The sequence below is a fragment of the Anser anser genome, assembly GCF_964211835.1.
Source record: "Anser anser genome assembly, contig: HAP1_SCAFFOLD_136, whole genome shotgun sequence".
In the NCBI taxonomy this organism is placed as follows: domain Eukaryota; kingdom Metazoa; phylum Chordata; class Aves; order Anseriformes; family Anatidae; genus Anser; species Anser anser.
This window is the reverse complement of record NW_028154175.1, coordinates 128,446-150,564: the sequence shown is the minus strand read 5'-3', so window position 1 is coordinate 150,564 and position 22,119 is coordinate 128,446. Positions and strand designations below refer to the sequence as shown.

Sequence of the window (22,119 nt, the reverse complement as noted above, 5' to 3'; positions counted from 1 at the left end):
CAGGTTAGAAAGTTTTGGGTCTCATATTGCTATGCAATCCTCTTTTATGTCTATTTTACAGAGCATTCTGCAATATTTTTATAATAGGTCTACAGCATTTTAACTTAACTTTATCATGTACATTTGTCTTGACATTTTATACTTCACTTTCTAAAGTGTATCTTTCAGCTTAAAACTAAAATGTTTTATATAAGTTTAAATTTACTTCTACTTGTTTACATTTGAGGTATGAATATTTTAAAGTAAGTGCTGATGACACAACAAATACAGCAAAGCTAAGATGATAAAGATTACACTGTTTTTAAAATTAGTTTATTTTTAACTCATCATGTCAATGACTTTGCACTGTATATAATGGAGGGGCTGGATTGTGTGCAGCTTGCAGTTGGCAATGACATGCTTAAGATCCTCCGGGTAAGGATTAAGGGACATGGAAATAAGTTATAACAATAAGATGAAGTTGTTGTGGGAGTCTGCTATAGACCACCCAGCCAGGAGGACAACATTGCCAAATTATTCTATAATGAACTAAGGGATATCTCTAGGTCATCTGCCCTTGTCCCTGTGGGTGACTTCAACTTCCCAGATGTTAGCTGGGAATACCATACAGCCAATACAAACAGGTACTGGAAATTCCTGAGGCACGTTAACAATAACTTGTTGGTACAGTTACTCTGGAAGCTGACTAAGAAAGGTGCCCTCCAGATTTGTTGCTTGTAAACAGTGAGGGTCTTGTGGGTGAAGTGGTGATTGGAGGCTGTCCTGGCCATAGTGACCATGAGATGGCTGAGTTTAAAATCTTTGGTAATAGGAGGAAAACTGCCAGCAAAAGTTCAGCCCTAGCTATGGAGACAGCAGACTTCAGACTACTCAGTGAACTAGTTTGTGAGGTCCCCTTGGAACCTGCTTTTGAAGGTATTGGAGTCCATCAGTGCTGGTTAGTTAAGTAACACCTCTTAAGAGCACAGGAACAGGCAATTCCAAAGAGTCAGAAGTTGAGCAAGCTGGGCAGAAGGCCAGCTTGGCTGAGCAGGGATCTTATTCTAGAATTTAGGCGAAAAAGGAAAATCTGTGGGCATTGGAAGCAAGGTCAGTTGAACAAGGACTACAGAGGTGATGTTCACTCAGAGTTGAAGCTGGCCAGTACTGTGGGGACAACAAAAAGTGCTTTTTTTAAAGGATGCTAACAGCAAAAGGAGGAGCAGAGAAAACATTGATCCATTACTTGTTGAGGTTGGTAACCTCACAAATAAGTACGCCAATAAAGCAGAGGTTAATGCCTTCTTTGCCTCTGTCTTTAACACCAATGATGGGCTCGGGGACACCCAAAGCTCTGAATTTCAGGACTGTGATGATGATAAACTCCCAGCCAACTTTGAACTTGTGCAGGATTTGCTGCTCCAGCTGGATGCATATAAGTCTATGGGGTCCAGTGGGATTAATCCCAAAGTACAGAAAGAGCTGGCTGATGTCATTGCAAGACCTCTCTCAATAATTTTTCAATAGTCTTGGAGTCTGGAGAGGTCACAGTTGACTGGAATTAAGTTAAACGAGGAAGTGCTGGATTCTGCACCTGGCAAGGGGCAATGCTGGCTGTACGGACAGGCCTGGGGACAAGAGGCTGAAGAGCAGCCCCATGGAAAGGGATCTGGGGGTTTTGCTTGACAGCAAGAGAAATATGAACCAGCAGTGTGCCTTAGCAGCCAAAATGGTCAACTGTGTTCTGGAGCATAAGGCACAGCAATGCTGGATGGTCAAGGGAAGGGATTGTCCTGCTCTGCTCTGTGCTGGTGAAGCCTCACCTCTAGCACTGTGTGTGCTACAATATATGAAGGACATAAACTATTAGAGAGCATCCAAAGGAGGGCTACTATGGTGGTGAAGGGTCTAGAGGGCAAGAAGTATGAGGAGCGGCTGAGGTCCCTGGGTTTGTTCAGCCCAGAGCAGAGCAGGCCGAGGGGAGGTCTCATGGCGGCCTGCAGCTCCCTCACGAGGGGAGCGGAGGGGCAGGCGCTGAGCTCTGCTCTCTGGGGACAGCGACAGGACCCGAGGGAACGGCACGGGGCTGGGACAGGGGAGGGTCAGGCTGGGGGTTAGGGAAAGGTTCTGCACCCAGAGGTGGTCGGGCACTGGGACAGGCTCCCCAGGGACATGGTCACAGCACTGAGCTGCCAGAGTTCAAGAAGCATTTGGACTACTCTGTCAGACATGCGATTTGATTTTGGGTGGTCCTGTGTGGAGTCAGGTGTTGGACCTGATAATCCCTGTGGATCTTTTGTAACTCAGGATATTCTGTGATTCTGTGACTTTGCTGTATGCCATTTTACACTTTTATGTTCTTCTTTCTTATAGTACAAAGAAATACATAAATCTTTGTGTTTTCCACTTAGGTTGTGAGAACTCATGGGGCCCTGTCTGAGGTGACTCTGTATTGGGTCATAGTCTGTGATCTTACAGAAGACCTGGTCTCTGCATATGGGAATGTAACATTTGATGTTGGCCAAGTGAGAGCAAATATTACCATACAAGTTTCTCCTGACAACGTGCCTGAACTGGATCAGGTGTTTTCAGTTTTGATCATCAATGTGTCCAGTGGTCGTCTTGGAAATCACACTAATGCAACATTAACAGTTTTAGCTAATGATGATCCATATGGACTGTTCATCTTTTCTGAGAGAAACAGACCAATAAAAGTTGAGGAAGAAACAAAAAATATCTCCCTGACAATAGTAAGGCTTGGTGGTCTTCTTGGTACAGTAGTGGTTACATACAGAACTTTAGGTGATGATGAAAAGTCACCCTTTCTTCCACCTGATGTTGTTAGAGCAATACAAGGAGAAGATTATATACCCATTACTGGTTATGTGATCTTCGCAGCCAATGAAAGCGAAGCCACAATATCTTTGCCTATTTTGGATGATTATGATCCTGAGAGGTCAGAATCTGTTTTTGTGGAGCTAAACAATACTGTTTTGATCGACAAAGTACAGGATCGGCCAAGTAAGTGTCTTTCATATGTAAACCAAAAGCTTAAATATGTAGGCTAATATTTATATTTAATAGGATAAAATGCAGCAATTGAAATTACAGTAAAATTTTACCTCTGCCTAACTCTGTATAGTTAAGAATCCTGTAAGTTATATGTCAGAGTATCTCACATTAAGTATGAAGATTCTGTGTGTCAGCATATATTTCCTTTACCACAAAATTTTGTCAGGGGTGGACATTTCTTTCTCCCTTCTGCATCTGCTTTATCCCAGGTGTTTTAGGCCAACTGTATTACTGTATTGGTTTTGTGTGCTAATACCTGCTCACCTGTTGTTTCTGTAAAGCACAATGATAGGAAATAAGCTAGTTGCACTTACTGAAAGCGAAAAAAGCCTTTTAAACATTAAGTGGTGTAGAATTGCAGCTTCATGCTGGCTTTTTAGCGTAGAGGATGTTTGCCCGATCAGATAAATTCAGGTCATTACAGCCTTATTTATGCTTAAGAGCTTCTTGGCATGCCTAATTTCCCTTCCCTCTCCCCCATGACTCTCCCACATTAATCTTGATTTTTAAGGGAAACACTACAAAAAATTCTACTGGGAAACTGAAAGGTTACTTATAGTTCATCATTGCTAGTGTAAAATTCTATTGTCCTATGGACAAATAAATAAGTAATTTTGCTAGTACCTCACCTCTTCAAAGAACTGGTGTTTTGTATGCTCCACAGCAGGGTAGAATAATAAGTTAGTAAGAATGTGGATTTTCTGACATAATATAATTCAAACATCAAAAATATGCTTGTGCAGTTTGTAGTTATATTTTGTCCAAATCTAAAATGAAAATTTTATTGAAAGCTAGTAGTGGCCATCCACTAAACTCAGGTGTATGTATATGAACGGTATAGCCATATATAGGAGGCATTTCAGGCTTGCTCTAAGAGGTTTTTTTTATATTTCAGTTGTAAATTCTCCTCGTCTTGGATCAGTGGGTGAGACTATAGCTCATGTAATTATCAATGCCAATGATGATGCTTTTGGAACACTTCAGCTTTCAGCTTCAGCTGTGCGAGTTGCTGAAAATTATGTTGGACCAATCATTAACGTGACCAGAACTGGGGGAATTTTTGCAGATGTTTCTGTGAAATTCAAAGCTATGCCAATAACTGCAACAGCTGGTAAGAAATCAAAATAGCAGAAATACACATTCTGTGTTAAACCAGAAAGAGCATACTGTATGCTTCGAGTAACCAAAGCAAGCAAGTGTGTATTGAATGCAGTCTAGTAAAACAAGTAGAAAAAATACCAAAGTGTGAGATACTTACTGAGTGTACTTAGGAGACAGGAATTCAGGTCCTATAGAAGAGACCTTACATCAAATTTAAAAAAACTCAGAGATATCATCACTGAAGAATCTAGCAAGAAAACTAAGGAAAGGAATTGGCTGTTTGTTTCCCTGGTGGCCACTCACTTTCTCAAAAAAATAAAATAAAATAAAAAATCCTGTAGTAGTATATATAGCTAGTACTTAGTCCTTTGTACATATTTCAACCTACCATACATGGCTTATTTGAGTTTCTTGGAGGGAAATTGAGAGCTGGTGACTCCTCTGTGAAACAGACAAATGTTAAGCACAATTCAAGAAGACTTTTACTTTGCAAATGAAAGGTAAAGCTCTCAGGTGATCCCTGAAAAGCTCCACGAGGGAAGGAGTGACCTTATGTCCTTTAGTAAAATCTCCTTTGAAAAAGGTACTTCTGTTTCATTTTATCTCTTGGAAAGCCAGACAACTATCAGAAATCAAATATAGAAATGTCACAGTTGTGTGATCTTCTCAATGGAAGATAATAATGGACCTTTTGTAATTGCTTCTTGGACTGACAGTGTAAACTCTGTTTTGGCCAAGATGAGATTTATTTTCATCCATCCAGATATCTAAAAGGCACTAGGAAATAAACAATTGTATTTTCTGGGTATGAAGATAAAGAAAAAAAAAAACACAAAAAAACACACCAACATATGAACACAAGGGAATGCAAAAAGAACAGATAAATATTAGTGCTGATAAACATTAGTGATGTTTCATAATGAACCAGAATGCCTTAATATTCTTCTGTGTTTTGATTGTTTTGTTATTTTTTCATGTACAAATCTAGGTGAGGACTACAGTGTAGCCTCATCAGATGTTGTCTTACTAGAAGGAGAAACAAGTAAAGCTGTGCCAATTTATATAATTAATGATATCAATCCTGAAGTTGAGGAGTCCTTTTATGTTCAGCTGCTGAATCAAACGACAGGAGGAGCCTTGCTTGGATCTTTGACGAGGGCAGTCATAACCATTGAGGCTTCTGATGACCCGTTTGGATCCTTTGGTAAATGAGTCTTATTTGCATATTTTCTCTTGTCCAGTAGCAATCTGCTGATTTGTGGGTGAGTTATTACTGGGCAATGGAATAAAAATTTTCAGAATACAAAAAGGGAAGTCTGGATGAACACAGTAAAGGACAAAATAAGATAAACTAAATTAAAACGTGTAAGTAAGGGCAAATGGTGCCCTTATATAGCGAAATTGAAGCATTCAGTCAACTTATATATCAAGATTTTGTGAGACGAAGGTGGATTTTGGAGTCTCCTAATGGGGATGGATTTTAATTTAATTTGTATTTTTTTATCTATTCTAAATGTTGCATTTCTGCAATAGCTTGAAGCTTAAGTTTACATGCCAAAACCTGTTTAGATAGTGCAGTGTCATTGTTTTACAAAATAATCAGGCAAAGCAGGTTTAAATATCTGGGGAAATTGGAAAGTACAAATATGACTTAAATTGCATTCTTGTATGTTCTGGTTGTTAGTTATTGTAGTTTTTCTTCTTTCTATCATTATCAGTAAAATGGATTGTGGACACTTTCCAAAAATAGTTTCATTACACAGGTTTTGAGAAAAAAATGGTAATTTCAAAAATTTAATGACATTTTAGAAATTTATCTTTTCTATTTATTTTTTCTATTTCAGTATTTCTGGTGTATGTTTTCCAGCCATTTTATTTGACTTACTCTTTCTCCCTTTAGTACCCTACTTTATTTCAGTTATTCCATTTTATCAGCAAAATGTAAAGGAAATTGACAAAAGTAAATAATTCCACATGGATAATTCATTAACTTCATTCTTAACAACTAAAGATTTTATACAAGAAAGACTTATATTTGAAACAATTTAGATGGAATATGTTGACACATTTTTTCCATACGTGACATAAAAAATGATAAAAAATTTCCTCACTGGGAAAAATTACCTTCTGACCGTCTTCTAAAAACTTAGATCATGGCTAGCCTTGAACAATGGATACGTTGGAATAAACTCTTGGGTGGGGGCTGAATTTTCATGCCAATTTTATTTGCAGATAAAATGATACTGAAAGTTCAATTTGAAGTTTAAACCTGATTAACATTTTTTTAATTGTGCAAATGAATGCAATCAAGTGAAATAAAATATATAATTCAGTAACTAGGATGGTGTTTTTATTTTAAATATTACTGTTAATGAAATACACCTCTTTGTGCTGCACTTCAGTGTTCCAGATGACCGAATTTACTGTGGAGGAGCCTGAATCTGGATCAGTACCCATAAATCTGCCAGTAATCCGCAATGCTGGGACACTTGGTAACGTTACTGTTGAGTGGGTTGCTACCATTGGTGGACACCCTGCTGATGAGGACTTGCAGGTTGCCTCAGGCAATATTACTTTTGCCCCTGGGGAAGCCTTTCAGATGCTACTATTGGAAATCCTGGCTGATGATGTTCCAGAAATAGAAGAAGTAAGTCAAGCACTTACATCTTCCTTGAAGATGGTATTAATTTTGACTTGTTCTAGAAATATGTATGATGGAAAACAAGAAATGTTCCGGCAGGAAGGTGCTATAATTTCATGTTATACTTTGCTTGTAATTATTGTTAGAAAAACCACAAATTGTCTAGCTGCATTACTTCTTTTTCTTTTCTTCTCTTTGAGATTGTCCGTGTAGAATTAACTCAGGCCTCCAATGGTGGTGCTATTGGGTTAGATGGCGTGGCAAGTATTATAATACCTGCCAATGATAATCCTTATGGCACAGTTTTCTTTCATCAATCCTTATATCGAGTTCAGGAGCCACTAGAAAGAAATTTGCTGGCAAACATAACAGTCAGGCGAAGGTTTGTATAATGTTTGCTTTATTTGTAATTACTATTTATTCTTCACTTTTGTTTCCACTATAATGTCAAATTTCATGCTCCTCTCATAAAAATATGTGCATCAATTCTTTGATCTGCCATCTCAATGTATTTTCATTTCAAACACATTGTTTTTGAAGTAGATGTCTGTGTATTACATAAATTACTTAAACGTAGTATACATTGAAATGCACAATGTAAACTCAGCGTACACAGTGTACTATTCATTTTGTCCGTTTAATCATCAAATCATTTAAACCTGCATGGTAGCCTGTTCCTGTGATTTGAACAGGAGGACAAAATGGCCAGCCCTTACAGGATGAAAATAAGAGAAGGAAAACAGGTTTTATGCATGTGATCCTAGAGGAAGGATGATAAGTCTGGGTGTCACCGGCTTTTTCTTCCTTGCAAGTAAGGAGAGCTGCCAAGTCCTGAAGAAGACTAAGTTAACTCCTAGAACCAAATGTTTACAAATATGCATTCTTAACAGACTACTACCTAAGCTATAAATAATCAAACTTGCTATCCACAAAAAAATAAGATAACTCAGTTATTCTGGTACTAGTTTCAAAGGGAATGCATTTTGATGTGTTATTTGGAATTTTTCAGCAATTCAGAAAGGGTCAGTTGATTTTGTTCACTTCTATTATTAACCCAGAAACATGTAGAATATTAGACATCCTTTGTCAACTAACAGAACTTTATTTTATTATAATGTCTTTTAGTGAGGGAAGATTTGGTCAGCTGCAGATTTTCTACAGCACTTCTGAGACTGACGTTGTAGCTCTTGCTGTGGAGCAAGGTCAGGATATCCTGGCCTACTACGAGCCTCCTGTACAAGGAATTCCTGACAAACCATCCAAGACCAGAGTGAATGTGTCAGCAGCAAGTGACCCTGTGTATTCCTGTGCAGCTCAGTGCCTAAAAGAACAAGCATGTTCAGCCTTTACATTTTCCAGTGCCTCAGGGATTCCTCTCTGCCTTTGGCTGACGTCAGATATCAGCCCATTAACTAACAACACTTCAGGGTTCCGGACCTACAAGAAAAACGTTACCAGTGCATTCGCCCTCTTCAGCACACAAGCCATCGCTGGCAGTGATTATGAACCTGTTACAAGACAGTGGGCCATAATGCAGGAAGGGGAAGAGTCTGCAAATCTAACAGTTACCATACTGCCTGACAGCCTGCCAGAACTGGATGAGAGATTCACTATAACCCTTTTGAAAGCAGAACTGATGAACGTCTCAGCCAGCTCAAAAAACCAACCAACCATAGGACAGCCAAATACCTCCACAGTTATCATAATGATGAATGGAGACGCATTTGGAGTGTTTAAGATCTACAGTGTAAGTCCCAATGCAACAGAGAAAGGTCTGTATGTTGAAGTAGAGGAACGTCCTCAGACCAACGTGCAGCTAATGATACACAGAACAGAAGGCAGCCTGGGACAAGTGACAGTGGAATGGCGTGTCATTGGTGGGACTGCTACTCCAAACTTGGATTTTATAGGTGTCGGTGAGACTCTGGTGTTTGCTGAAGGTGAGACAAGCTCTCGTTTTGGCTTCTGTTTTGTAAAACTAAGAAAAAGAAAAAAGAACGTGACAAGTACACGATACTGTGGATGTTTTGACAACTGATATCTTCTTCTTAGGCTAAATTTTCCTGAATGCTAAGGATACACGTGCAAAAGAGTATGGTTGTTCATTAGCATGTAGCATTATCTTGCAGAACACACACAGTGGTAGCAAAGCACAATGAAATATCTAAGCACAATAAATACCTAAGGGTTTTTATTAAAGAAATATTGCAGTATAAATATTGCACTATAAAGATTTCCTTTACCACATAAGTAAGGATTAATAAAGTCGAAGATAGTTGTTACAGCAAGGATAATGGAAATGAGAATCAGGCCTAAGTGGTCTTTTGTTAGCCCTCGGTCACTACAGTACTAATTTTTCATGACATCTCTTTAAATTCTGAGATCATATTGTAACATAACAAAACATATTTAAACGTAACATAACAGAACATATTTAAAAGAATTGCAAACAGGACAAACAAGTCCCTCTCAGACATTACTTAAGTACCATGCAGCATGCTGTATTTTATGCTGTATTTTATTTTTTCAAAGTCTGAGTTAATCGAACTGATATTTTGAAAGCAATTTCCAGGTGCGTAGTAAAGATTCTAGTGTGCTAGCTTGATAAATCATCTGAATAGTAAGGCATGGCTGCTGGCAATGATTGTGAGGCTGACATGTAATTACATTACCAGTTATAAGTTTAGTAAAAACTGATTTTGAAGTATTTTGAAAGACAATCTAGCAGGAAATACATATGTATTCTGTAAATTGATATTCTAATGATCATAAAACACAGCTGGGTTATGCACACGCACTGAACAACAGGATTGTGTTGTAAATTTTAATGGATATATAGCGACTAGAGATTAACGGTGTTTGCTGCTTACATTATTATTCTTTGATAGTCCCAAAGGCAAGGAACTAACAAAATGTCATCCCATTTCAATGCATTCCCTGGCTCAGTAAATGTACTCATATTGAATGTACACCCTTGTGTAAATGGTTCATCGGAGAGCTTAGCACCTGGCAATTTATTTTTTTTTCAAGAATGATATTCCCCTTTTCTAAGTTAAATTTTAAAGTCATAGAATTTGTAATGAAAATAAAGAATTCTAGGCACTCCGAAATAATTCCTATATAATTAATTTCTACATAGTATATTTAATGATGTGATCGTTTTATTGGCTTAATGTGACTGATCAATAGTAATTAGATAAAATTTCATAATGACATTCACTGACTTCCAGAAAGGTAAATAAGTTTGTTTCATGCAATTTTAATATATTTTATGTATTTAATTATTTTCAAAATGAGATGATTGAGTCTTTTTACAAGGTGGTTTCCAAGTGGACACACGGTTGTATACGTTCTTCTCCTTGTAGGTGAAACAAAGATGATGGTCACGCTGCCCATTATAGATGATCCAGAGCCAGAGGATGATGAAAGTATTGAAATCAGCCTGGTCCATACTGAAGGAGGGAGTCGAATTTTGCCCAGTTTTGACACTGTCACAGTGATTATTCTGGCAAGTGACAATGTGGCAGGAATTATAAGCTTCCATACAGCCTCAAGATCTGTTATTGGTTGTGAAGGTGTGTTCTTTGTGTTGACCACGCTCAAATTTTAATGCCAGTTTCCATCTTTGTGCTTTCAGTTGATAATGACTCACAATGATTGTGTTTCACTGTTCAGAGAACACCAGCAAGAAGTGAATATCCACATACCTGACATGTACTTTGAACTCTTGCAAGCATTCATAGAATCACAGAATGCTTAAGGTTGGAAGGGGCCTCTGGAGGTCATCTGGTCCTTTCCCCCTCAAGCAGGGCCACCTAGAGCAGGTTGCTCAGGACCATGTCCAGGCTTTTGAGTATCTCCAAGGAGGGAGACCCCACAATCTCTCTGGGCAACCTGTGCCAGTGCTCCCACACAGCACAAAAGTGCTGTCTGATATTCAGAGGGAACCTCTTGTGCTCCAGTTTGTGCCCGCTGCCTCTTGTCCTGTCCCTGGGCACCACTGACACGAGCCTGGCTCTGTCCTGTTCCACCCTCCCTTCAGGTATTGAAGGACACTGATGAGATCCCCCTGAGCCTCCCCTTCTCCAGGCTGAGCAGTCTCAGCTCTCACAGCCTCTCTTCCCTTCCCTTGATCACCTCGGTGTCCCTCTGTTGGAGTCTTCCCAGTACGTTTAGGTCTGTCTTGCACTGGGGAGCCCAGAGCTGGACCCAGTGCTCCAGGTGCAGCCTCACCAGTGCAGAGTAGAGGGGAAGGATAGCTCTCTCAGCCTGCTAGGGATACTTGGCCTAATTCAGCCCAGAATGCCATCAGCCTTCTTAGTAACAAGGCATGTTGCTGGCTCCTGCCCAGTGCAGTGTCCAGCAGGACCCCAAGCCCTTTCTGTCAAGCTGCTCTCCATCAGGGTGCACGCCCTGGTGCCTGGGGCTGCTCCCCGCCAGGGGCAGGACTCTGCCCTTCTCTTTGTTGGCCTGCACGAGGCTCCTGCCAGCCCACTTCATGACTGCCAACATACACACACCTAATAGTCATAAGCAAATCAGATCTATCAGCGACTTACAAAGAATTTAAAATATTCTAGAAAACATTCCTGCAGAAACACTAGGGTAACATCTTCCCTTTGTCTGTCCCATGAACCTGATGTTTTTTTATGGCAGATGATTTGGGAAGTAGCAATTATAAGAGAAAGCAAACATTTGAGAAAGAACAATAATAATTTGGTATGTACTAAACATTTCTACTATTGTTTTAAAGAATACACGGCATGTTTCATCTACAGTTTGATGCAGTTTTGCATAGGATGATAATAGTACTGGTGGTGATTGCTTTAGGTGGCCTTTGATGGAATCTCAGTGTATTGCAGTATCACGTTTCTCTGATGTTTGAACTGATGGGCAGGGAAAGTTCACAAAACAGGAACTTGTCCCCTAATGTGTGCACTACATTTTCTGTTTGAAGAAAAATGGCTTTCTCAACCAAAGGTTTTTTGTTTTGTTTTCCCAACATGAAAGGGCATCATAACCTTTGGTTTTTTATCTAGGTATGGTTTGTGTTAATTCTGTGCCAAGCCAGATGTGATATGATTAGCTAAGAAGAGCTGTTAATGAGCACAAGGAATTAATAAAAACTGTCTCAGTCCCAAAGTCCCTGAATACTTTCAACTGGTTAAATGTTATTCATAGCATGCTACCAAATGCTGGCTGCTTGAAACTGAAGTACTTGGCTATAGTTCTATTATTATATATAGTTATTATTATATTATTTTTCCAGGTTGTGAAAAGAAATAGTTCATTGCCTTCCAGCCAGAAACAAAACAAGTGAACTAAGTGTCTTTGATTAAAAAAAAAAAGAGAGAGAAAAAGGGAGAAATAGAGAAAGAGCAAAAGAGCTAAGGCATTTAGATTATTTTAGTTTGTCAAAATATTTTTTTCATTCGAAAGCAAAATTTACCAGACATAAATCCAAATATCATTACTTTTACAGTTATTGTGTTATTGAAAATTTTCTGTTAAGTGAATACATTTTGTTTTCACAATGTGCATGTTATTTTTTACCTTATTGAGGATAAGTGTAGTATTTTTTATTGGACAGGGGTCTGCGACAGTTGTGTAACTGTATTACAAGAAAATGCACTGCAGTAGCTTAAAGTAATGAGGAAGAGGAGAGCGGCTGATGCTCCCTTCTTCACAGCGATAAATACCCACCTCTTTGTTTCTCTATGTAAGAGATGCATCACTTATTAAGTCACAATGTAGAAATGTAAAAGTATGGATAAGGATTAAATATTAAAAAAAATATTGAATTTAGCCTAATAACACTTTCAATCTTCAGAAATCAATTAGTGTTCATATTAGCATTTCTTCTGGATAGGAATACCAAAAAAATCTTGGTAAAGCTGGTAGGAAACATGGATCAGTAAATAACTACTTGGAATCTGTAATAATGACTTCAAGTTTCTTCTCAGTGTTTGGATTATAGTGGAACAGCTTTCTATATCATAAAGCATTTTTCCCAGTCTTCAATGAAAATTCATTATAACTTATAGAGATATATTGAAATAAGCTTTGCCTTATTTGTGTGTGTGTGTGTTTTCCCAATGGTACTAAACCATTGAAACCACTTTTCTTTTAAATCTTTATTTCTTTGTAATGGATATGCAAAATTCTCAAATAGAACATAGTGGATTGCAGTGCAGTGTTAAACACTGTAATGATTTAGCCTCAGAGGAACCTGTAAATTGGGAGTCTACCATCCAGATATTTGACTGTAGAAGTGGAATCCTTGTGATATCAATAAATTTTGAATTCCTTAATTTTCTTAGAAGCAACATGGACCAACTTAAGCCAAAGATGTCGACATCAATGTCGACATCAATGTTGACATCTCTGAGACTTAACTGAAGTTTGAAATGTTGGGGCTGAATAGCACATTTATGTATTTGAAAATGGGTGTAAACAGTTTTTGTATTACTTCTTTACAATATTAAATTTTATTTAAGTATATTAAGGGCTCTTGAAGTTAAGAATTCCTTTCTCTTTCATTGGTAGCCAATATACATGCATATCTCTGACTCTTCCTTACAAAAAATAAATGTAACTAGAAAATTTTCAGATTTTTCTTGCCAGTTTTAGCTGTACAATGCTGTACAATTCTGTAAGGTAATACAGTAGAATAGCAAGACAGCATCCTAAGTTGCTGCTCTCTAAATTGCATAATCAAAGGGACTAGTTGGGCAGCATAATGTTATTATAACATTATCTTATGTTTTGTTAATTCTTCAATAAGCAAAAGAAATCTCATGTATTGTTTTCAAAAATCTCAGAATTGTAGATTTCTGCATATTTCATGTCTCTGAAAGCCAATGCAGGACAAAATGTGCTGTTGAACTTAAATTCTGTGGACCTGAAAAATGCATATGAAATATGAATGCCATGTACCTACCTATTATAAATAACCATCTGTCCTCTATTGTGAATGTTTTGCAAAATATTGCCTACTGATCTATTCCATGTTGATATAACATGCTAATTTCACATGTCCACATTTAAAATATTTAATGGAAATTTTGTGAAAAACTTGTGAATATAAAACAATTTCCACATTTTACAAAGCCTACTAAGAGGTCTACTCTTTTTAATTAAAGTGCCTTTGGGGTTAAATGTTATAAATGTGCAAAATACCATAGTATTTGCTTCCTTTATATGCACATTGTCCAGCAATACTGATTACCTCTGAGATTATAAGAAATTATTAACATTTTCTGAATGTTTTGTTTTCTAACAGTGACCATATTTGTAAGTTCGAACTCACATAAATGGAACTTACAGATAATTATAAGCATTTTTTTCTGCATGCATTGAATAAAGTCACAAGACAGTGCAAATGTTCAGATAATGTGTATTCTTTCCAGGGAACTGTTGTAGAAAACTACTATTATTGTTGGTACATACAGTAGTTACTGTTTTGTACAGTTTACAGACTTGTATTGCTCTAATGTTTGCGCATGTTTTCATGAACATTCCCTTTCTAAGTTATTCATCTATACCAAGTTCCCTCATATGTTCATAATTATTTCCAAGTGTGAACTAAAAACAGAAAAAAAAAAACTAGAAGAGTTTAAGTTTAGGTTTTTCTTTTCAGCATTAAAAGTGAATGTGGTATATAACTACTGTGAAATTCAAACTGACAAAAATAGCAATATCTTTCAGGAAAAATACTTTAACTGTGTGATGCATGTTTTTGACCTCTCATTTTTATAACCAACATGTAGAAGAGGAGACCCTGAAACACTGCATCTTGTCCTTTATTCCTAGGAGAACAATTACAATTCCACATCGTAAGAACTCCTCCAGGACTGGGAAATGTTACTGTTGAGTGGAAGATAGTAGGACATAATGTAAAACAAAATTTTGCAAACTATTCTGGAATACTTTTTTTTCCTGAGGTAAGTCCATAAACAGTGATGTTGGCTACAGGAAAATAGTGTGATTAGAACTGATCTGAGAAAAAGTGTGCCTTTTCAACAGTCCTTCTTTCTTGGTTTGATTATTTAATTTCTCACTTTTTGACTTACAAACTGGAGGGAGCTTACAATTCTTGATACTTAACTCTTCTTAAAGAAATTGTTCAAAATACTTGTCATTATGATATCACTTGTGTTTTATAAAATAATGGCTAATCAATTTACCCTTAAAACAAATAGGGGACGTTGAATACAACATTGTATGTTGATCTGCTGGATGACCATATTCCTGAAGAAAAAGAAGAATACCAAGTCATCCTATACAACATCAAAACAGAAGGTAATGCAGAACTATAGCCAGCTACATCTTAAAAATACCATTTAATAATATAATATTTTTAATTTTATTATTTCATTTTGGAGGTATAGGACTGAGCAAACTGCAGCTGGTGCAAAGTACGCAAAGTTCATTAACATTTTATTGAAATAGGCTTGGTCCTTATGTATGTATATATAAATCCCACCGTGTCTCCACAAATACACTTAAATGGTTTTCAATCCTGATTTAACTCTGCCTATTTAATTCAATGGTTGTTTCTTCCCTTAATCTTAATGCAAACTGAGTTTACTAATATGTCATGGATAGAGTTGCCATGAAACATGCAGATATTTTTATCTTTTTAAACAATCTTGTCAAGCTGCAGACTTACTGATCTGTCCCTGAATTCAAGGTGGTCAGAATATTTTATTCTTGCCATTAAAATTATAGTGAGAAAAGAAGCCTTAAACTGCATCCGTTCTGAAATACCTTTCTTCAAACTGAAATTAATGTCCAAACACCAAACTAACTTGACATGGATTGTGTTGCTGCGAGGTGCCTTATCAACTTCCGAGAGTCACTGTGGCCCAACGGGATGAGCAAAATTATTCATCAAAGCAATAGTTGGAAAACATATCAGTTTATTGATGTAATGATTGTGAAGTGGAATATAGTTTTAAGCTTTTGGAGGTACTTCCTGGGAAAATGGTTTATTTCCTTTTAAAATATAGGGAAGTTGATATTTGGCACTGGCCTGTTAAGTTTTCTTATTTTTTAATACATTTTTGTGACTTTGTACTTGGTATGCATAAAATTTCTGTTTCTATTTGTTATAGAATGTAAGTATATATATGTGTGTAGGTCCCACACCATCCACATACTTCAGTGAGCTTTGGTTTCGTGGTATTTGCATGGCTACTGAACGTTATTTAAATGTAATATTAACAATAATGTAAGACAAAAATATTAGTTGCATAACACTTCATTCACTGCAGTCCACTGATTCTCTTGCAGGAGTTTCTTCTACAGGTGCTGCTGTTTTGGATAGTCAAGGATATGAAGCTGTTCTAACAGTAGAAGCTAGTGATGAACCACATGGAATTTTGAATTTTGCTTCCACATCCAGGGTGGTTTTAATCCCAGAAGAAAACAAAACAATTCAGCTTTTTATTAACAGAGAATTTGGATCTCTAGGTCTGTATAACAACTCCAAGAGAAAGGAAGTTTTGTTTTGCTTATCATTAGGCAAATAAAAGCCATGATAATGAAAGTTTGGAAAAATCTTTGTTACAGTTGGTATTTTTTTCAGAACTTCTAAGCTTCTTTCTGCAGACTTGGAAACTAAATATTACTTATTACTAGAGTCATAATCCTCATTAATACAGCAAGGGATCTGAAAGCTGTAACAATCAGGTGGCTATTAAGGTTACCATATTTTTGTCTAATGAGTCTGTCTCAAAGCATTAGTCTCTTCAGAAAAAATAAAAAACATGAGAAAAGTGACATGTACACACATCCCACATATTTTTTCTCTGAATTTCAGGAAGTCAGCACCTTAGGAATGTCACATGGAAAAAGTTGTGTCCAGACCATTGAATTCAATTTATGTCTCCTCTGACAATTTCTGATTCCTCTTTGAATCAATTTATCCATTAACATCCTTTAAACTATATAGTATTCAATTCTACAATACAATAGTGTGCTTCATGAAAAAAAAAAATGAATCTTGTGTTTGTTGCCTGAAAATAGCAACTTATGTTGTGAGAAAACATGTATAATAATTTCCTATTTGCCTTTTTGGACTATATTTACACCTCGGTGATAATCTGGCTGTTTCTTTTGCCATACTTGTTTTGAAATGAAGTAACATTTACAGTGCTTTTCAAGATCTGGAGACACCAGAGAGTTTTAGAGACATTTTAATGACACTATTTTTCCATTTATTTTTTAATACCAGTCCATACTCTAGTGTACTCTTTGAACACTATTCAGTAAACTAATGTTTTAAGATAATTGTTCATAGTAAGTGCAAGATCTCTCACTGAATTAAAATAAGCATCGTTACTTATTTATTAATTAGGACTCTTTTATCTCTTACATTTTATTTCATATAGAGCAGCTTTTAATTTCATCTATCATTTTATTTCAGGTTCATACTCCTTATGTTTGCCACTTGACTTACCCTACCAGATTAGCGAGAGGTGGCTTTATTCTCAAAACTATAATGTATAACTTTTCTGCTTGGTAATATTTATCCATGTGTCCCCTAATTTTGTTCTCTATTGAAGTTTGTCAATCTACCCAGGAAAGTATCTAGATTTATTAATCTGTGTTTCCCAGCACTGTCTTTAGAGCCTTTCTTAGATATCTGTCATTCCCAAAAAGTGTCCTTGTTGCAAAAACTCATATTAATGGTACATGAGATGTCCCAGTTAGTCTTTCAGCAATTTCATATTTATGGTCCACAGAACTTCAAATTTCTGGATGCATTTGGACCCAATGATTTTTGAGTCCTATGCAGACAGACAAGTCAGCAAAGGTCAAATTGAAGGCATATTGATAACGGTAACAAAGGTACACTAGCTCCAATGTACTTTGGATAACTCTTTTAATCCTTCTGTTTTGCAGTTAGTCTTTTTATTTTGTGGATGAGAATTTGATCTCTTGTCTTTATCCATTCCAGTGAACATTATATAAGAACTGAAAAACAATTTTTTTTTCTTTTTTTTTTTCTCCTCACAAATTAAACAGGTACTATCAATGTTACTTATGCCACAGTTACAGGATTGCTCACTGTAAGTAATCAGACAGAAGAGACTGTGGCTGAACCAGGAGCTGATTATGTACCTGCTTCTGGCTCACTGATTTTAGAAGAAGGAGAAACATCAGTTGCCATAAATATTACTATTCTAGAGGTAACCTCTAAACCCTTTAATTCTGTACTTTTCTGTATGATTTCAAAAGGGTAATATTTTGGGAACTAAAGCTTGCAGCCATTATTTGAAGCCCTGTGTTATATTTCACTATCATTTAGAAAGATGGTTTCAATCTTAATATTAAAATCACAAGGGATCAAATAGTCACAGAAAGCAGCTCTACCTCTGTCTAAAGGTAATAAAGTTGTCTCATTAAAACTTTACCAACTATCTAGTAGTATTTAGAACAGTGTGCTTCATGGCTGGCTACAGGCTCATACTTTTTCATTGCTGGAGATACATGCCTCTAAAATCGGTCAGTAATTTATTTGCAAGAATAGTTTAGCGTCACCACAGGATCTTTTTCATGATATATAATGTCTTACTTAATTCTTCCACGATAATCAGTTTCAGACCCAATAAAATTATTTCAGGAAAACAGAAAAATGAATTCTAGTGTCACAGTAATATTAGAGACTTGTTGTGTGATCCTTTTTGGTGACTTCTGTGGAAGTTTCTTAAAGGACAATGAGAAGAGGATGTACTGTATTTGTGTTTTGCAGGATGATATACCAGAGGTGCAAGAATTCTTCTTGGTTAATTTAACTTCAGTGGAACTCATCATGAACCATTCAACGTCATCCCCACCTAAGCTAGGTAAAAACATCTTATAGCAAATTATTTTTACTTTTCCTTTTTAATGGTTTATATTATATTACCTTGGGAGATTACCATTATTCCTCTTACTTACCAACTATGCTGAGATGAGACATGGTTATTTAGAAGAAACATCATAGAATATGAAATAGATTTATTATTACACTTAATCTCTTGCTTTTTAAACTCTGGGAAAATTTAAATTAATTTTCGTAGAGGAGTTAGTAATTATCAGTTGGAAAGGACAATTATTTGAAAAGTTTATTGGTGATTTTTTCATCTGATTTTCATTTACAAACTACAAAATGGAAAAAAAAAGTAAAAAAAAAACTTTATGTGGCTACTCTGCTCACTCTTTTAAAAAAGTCTGTTTTTATTCTTTTATCACTTTTAGGAAACATATTTTATGGTTTTCCTACTCTTGCAATGATCTTTATTATTTGCTTAGTCTGCTTCTCATTTTGCTTCTTCAGAATTCAGTAGAATAGTAGTCATTAGCTTTAAGAACTGTTGGATTATCCTGTGGTACTAAAGACTAGTTATATAATGTCAGACATCTTCTTTGACTCTTTTCCCTTTTCTTTGCATGCTTATAGAAGTGACTGAGTTAATTCGTTACAGATTGAAAGGTAACTTGCAAGACTCATTGCTGATTTGTGAATAGTTGAGTCTAAAATATGAAAGGAGTAGCATATAAGAATGAAAGATTCATCCAAACTAAACAGTGTTGTATAGTCTCACTTTCTCTTTGGCTGTCTCCTTGAACCATGACCATTTAACACTGATGTGACACTGCATTGGGTCAGCTTTACTTACAATGAGAAAATAATAGTTTTAAGTCATAAGGAAAAAATGTGTTCACATAACATGTCAGTGAATTCTTCTGGTAGAAGAAATAGCCTGACTCAAATACGTGTGTCCGCGTGTGTGTCTGTGAGCAAACTCTTACAGATCCTGGGTGAACAGATCTGACTTCAGGGTGACATGAGAAAATGCAGGAGTGAAGCAGAAATGTCTCTAATTGCCATTACTCCCTCAGGATTTGTAAACCTCAGTAACACTTCTGTTGTCTGTGTAGAGCTATTGCTCATCGTCATCTCTACCTCATAGTGACAGGCTTAGATTCATGGCAATAATCTTCTACTTTTGTTCAGTTTTATCTGAATTGATGGAAAAATGTATATGGATCTAAACATAATATACTTATGGCAGACTCGGTGAAGTCAATTTGGTTTTAGAAAGTAAGTTGAAGTTTATAAAAAGTAAACAAGTAAGTTAAGGTAGTTGTGTGGTGCGGTTGTCTGAAAAACAACCTATTTTCTGAGAAGTATTAAGTTTTGACTGTAAAGTTCTGGTCTCTGAAGTTAGTAGACTTTTCTGACATTAACCTATTATTTGGTGTTTTTCACACTGCAGTGTATTCAATTACGATTTCAGGCTAATTGTAAATACCTGTATGTCTTTATGGAGCAGTAGAATATTACAGTATGTGAACACCCCACAAATAAATTAATAGTTGTGTATTTGTAGTGAAATCTGAGGTGTGCCATTAGAATGTATGATGAGGCACTGAAGCACAAATAGAAGATGAAATGCTGAATCATTTATTATTCTTCCTCATTGTCTTTCTCATACTCAGAATGGCAAATGCAAAATATTGAATGTCATTGTAATAAACACTTATAGTGAAGACAAATTAAGATTCCATCGCAAATCTAGACTTTATTATTTTCTAATGTTTTATGTGCTGTTTAACTTTCTACATTTTCCTTAGTCTTTTTTTTTTTTATGCATTATTAAATATTACAGTGCTAATTCAAGACGCATTATTGCACTTCTAGTAGTAAGGACTCTTTCCAGTTATCTTGCCCACTCCCATTTTCTCCTACACATTTTTTGTAAAGACACTGTAATATTAGTACCGATTGAATAAATGCTTCTGTGATTCTTGAAAATCAAGAAAATTGATTTTATTGTTCTTTAATTTTTGTCTTTCTGTTTTGCCTTTTAGATGTGGAAGGTTTAGCTTCTCAAATTGTTATCGATGCTAATGATGGTGTAAGAGGAGTAATTGAATGGGAAGGTACCAAGTAAGTCTCATCTTCCTTGAAGAACTTACTGTGCCAATTAGTGATTGGTGTTGCCCATTTTCTTTCTAAAAGTAAAACTCCTGTTAAAAATAGGGCCATGTCTTTGAGATGGTAAAGTAATCATTCAATTCAGCTGAACTAGAAAGTGGGATTCCCACACTGAAAACAAAAATTCACTATTCATCTAATCAGAATTCTTTTACTTATTACTACTTTCACTGTTGTCCTTTTATATCACCAATTTGCCTAACCTCCCCAGCCTGCATCAACTCTTCCAGCCTCACCATTCATGTAAGCAAAAAACAAAACAAAACAAAACAAAAACCTCATGTTACTTAATTCAATTTAGATAAGAGAAAAAAGGTAAAAAGGATGCGTTAGAGAACTATAATGTAGGGAATAATTCAGAGTGAAAATGTAATAAAAATGTACTATCTTTTTCAAAAGAACATAATCAGTGAACATTGAGAATTATTCTTTTTATTTTAGTTTTGAAGTTAGTGAATCTCATGGGAATCTGACAGTAATGGCTTACCAAAACAGAGGATCATATGGCAATGTGTCTGTATTTTTTTATGCCCAAAATTTGGAGGCCCAGCTGGGTTTGGATTTTAATGTAACCTCAAGGGTAAGAAGCAACTCTAAATCTAGTACTTTTTATTCTTTCAGCTTCCGTAAAAGAATATCTTCTTGATTATTCTGCAGAATGATCAGTAGTGATGCTAGATGTTTCAGCTTGTTTCAGTTGCTTTGGTAATCTAAATAGAATGAAATAAAAATATTCTTATTCTTACTATTTATTTCTTTTTTAAAAATATATTTTTTAATATAAAGCAAAATGTAAACTTTCAAACATCGATTTCAAATTTAATTTTGATTAGACATACAAACTTTTTCATAGACTATTTTTGCAACAGGACTTTCAAAATAAATTATTCTTTCTTGTCCTCATTCTGTAATGTGCTGAACCTTTATATTTCTGATTCAATCAGTTTATAAGGAACAGAGAATATGGCTCTTCCTATGCTTTCCCTTCCTTCCTATTTCACAGAATTCTGTTTACCGTAGTCAAAAATTTCTGTGTGATATTAACTGATGTAAGTATTCGGTGCTTTATGTGTTTCAACGCTAGACTCTTTTTTTTGCTGATGGAGAAAGGCATAAATCTGTTGATGTCATGATTTTTGATGATGAGATTCCTGAAGGTGATGAGAAGTTCCAGTTAATTTTAACAAATCCATCTCTGGGGCTGGAATTAGGGGAGAACACAACAGGTAAAACTTAGTTTTAATGTTCCATTTCTTTAGAATTCTGTGGCACACATTTTAATTCCACTTTTCTGAATAATCATATTTCAGAAAGCACCATTGTCCTGCTATGGTGA

General features: G+C 36.1%; 2 protein-coding genes across 2 annotated transcripts in view; both read left to right on the top strand.

The window, feature by feature from the left end:
- Positions 1-2,315: 2,315 nt before the first annotated feature.
- LOC310890429 (adhesion G-protein coupled receptor V1-like) lies at positions 2,316-16,326 on the top strand (the record flags this gene model as incomplete). The annotated part of the gene is made up of 10 exons (XM_083852788.1): positions 2,316-2,351; positions 2,391-3,000; positions 3,947-4,162; positions 5,141-5,356; positions 6,555-6,644; positions 7,891-8,733; positions 10,159-10,368; positions 14,606-14,736; positions 14,995-15,094; positions 16,088-16,326. 10 exons carry the CDS (start codon positions 2,316-2,318, stop codon positions 16,324-16,326), a joined length of 2,691 nt encoding a protein of 896 aa, XP_083708914.1.
- A 640-nt stretch (positions 16,327-16,966) lies between these two features.
- Positions 16,967-22,119, top strand: part of LOC310890428 (adhesion G-protein coupled receptor V1-like) — a 93,710-nt gene continuing 88,557 nt past the window's right edge. Inside the window, exons 1-4 of the mRNA XM_083852787.1 lie at positions 16,967-18,645; positions 20,657-20,735; positions 21,225-21,363; positions 21,868-22,009. Coding sequence (XP_083708913.1) covers positions 18,435-18,645; positions 20,657-20,735; positions 21,225-21,363; positions 21,868-22,009 — 571 coding nt within the window. The 5' untranslated portion in view covers positions 16,967-18,434. The remainder of the gene's footprint in view (positions 18,646-20,656; positions 20,736-21,224; positions 21,364-21,867; positions 22,010-22,119) is intronic.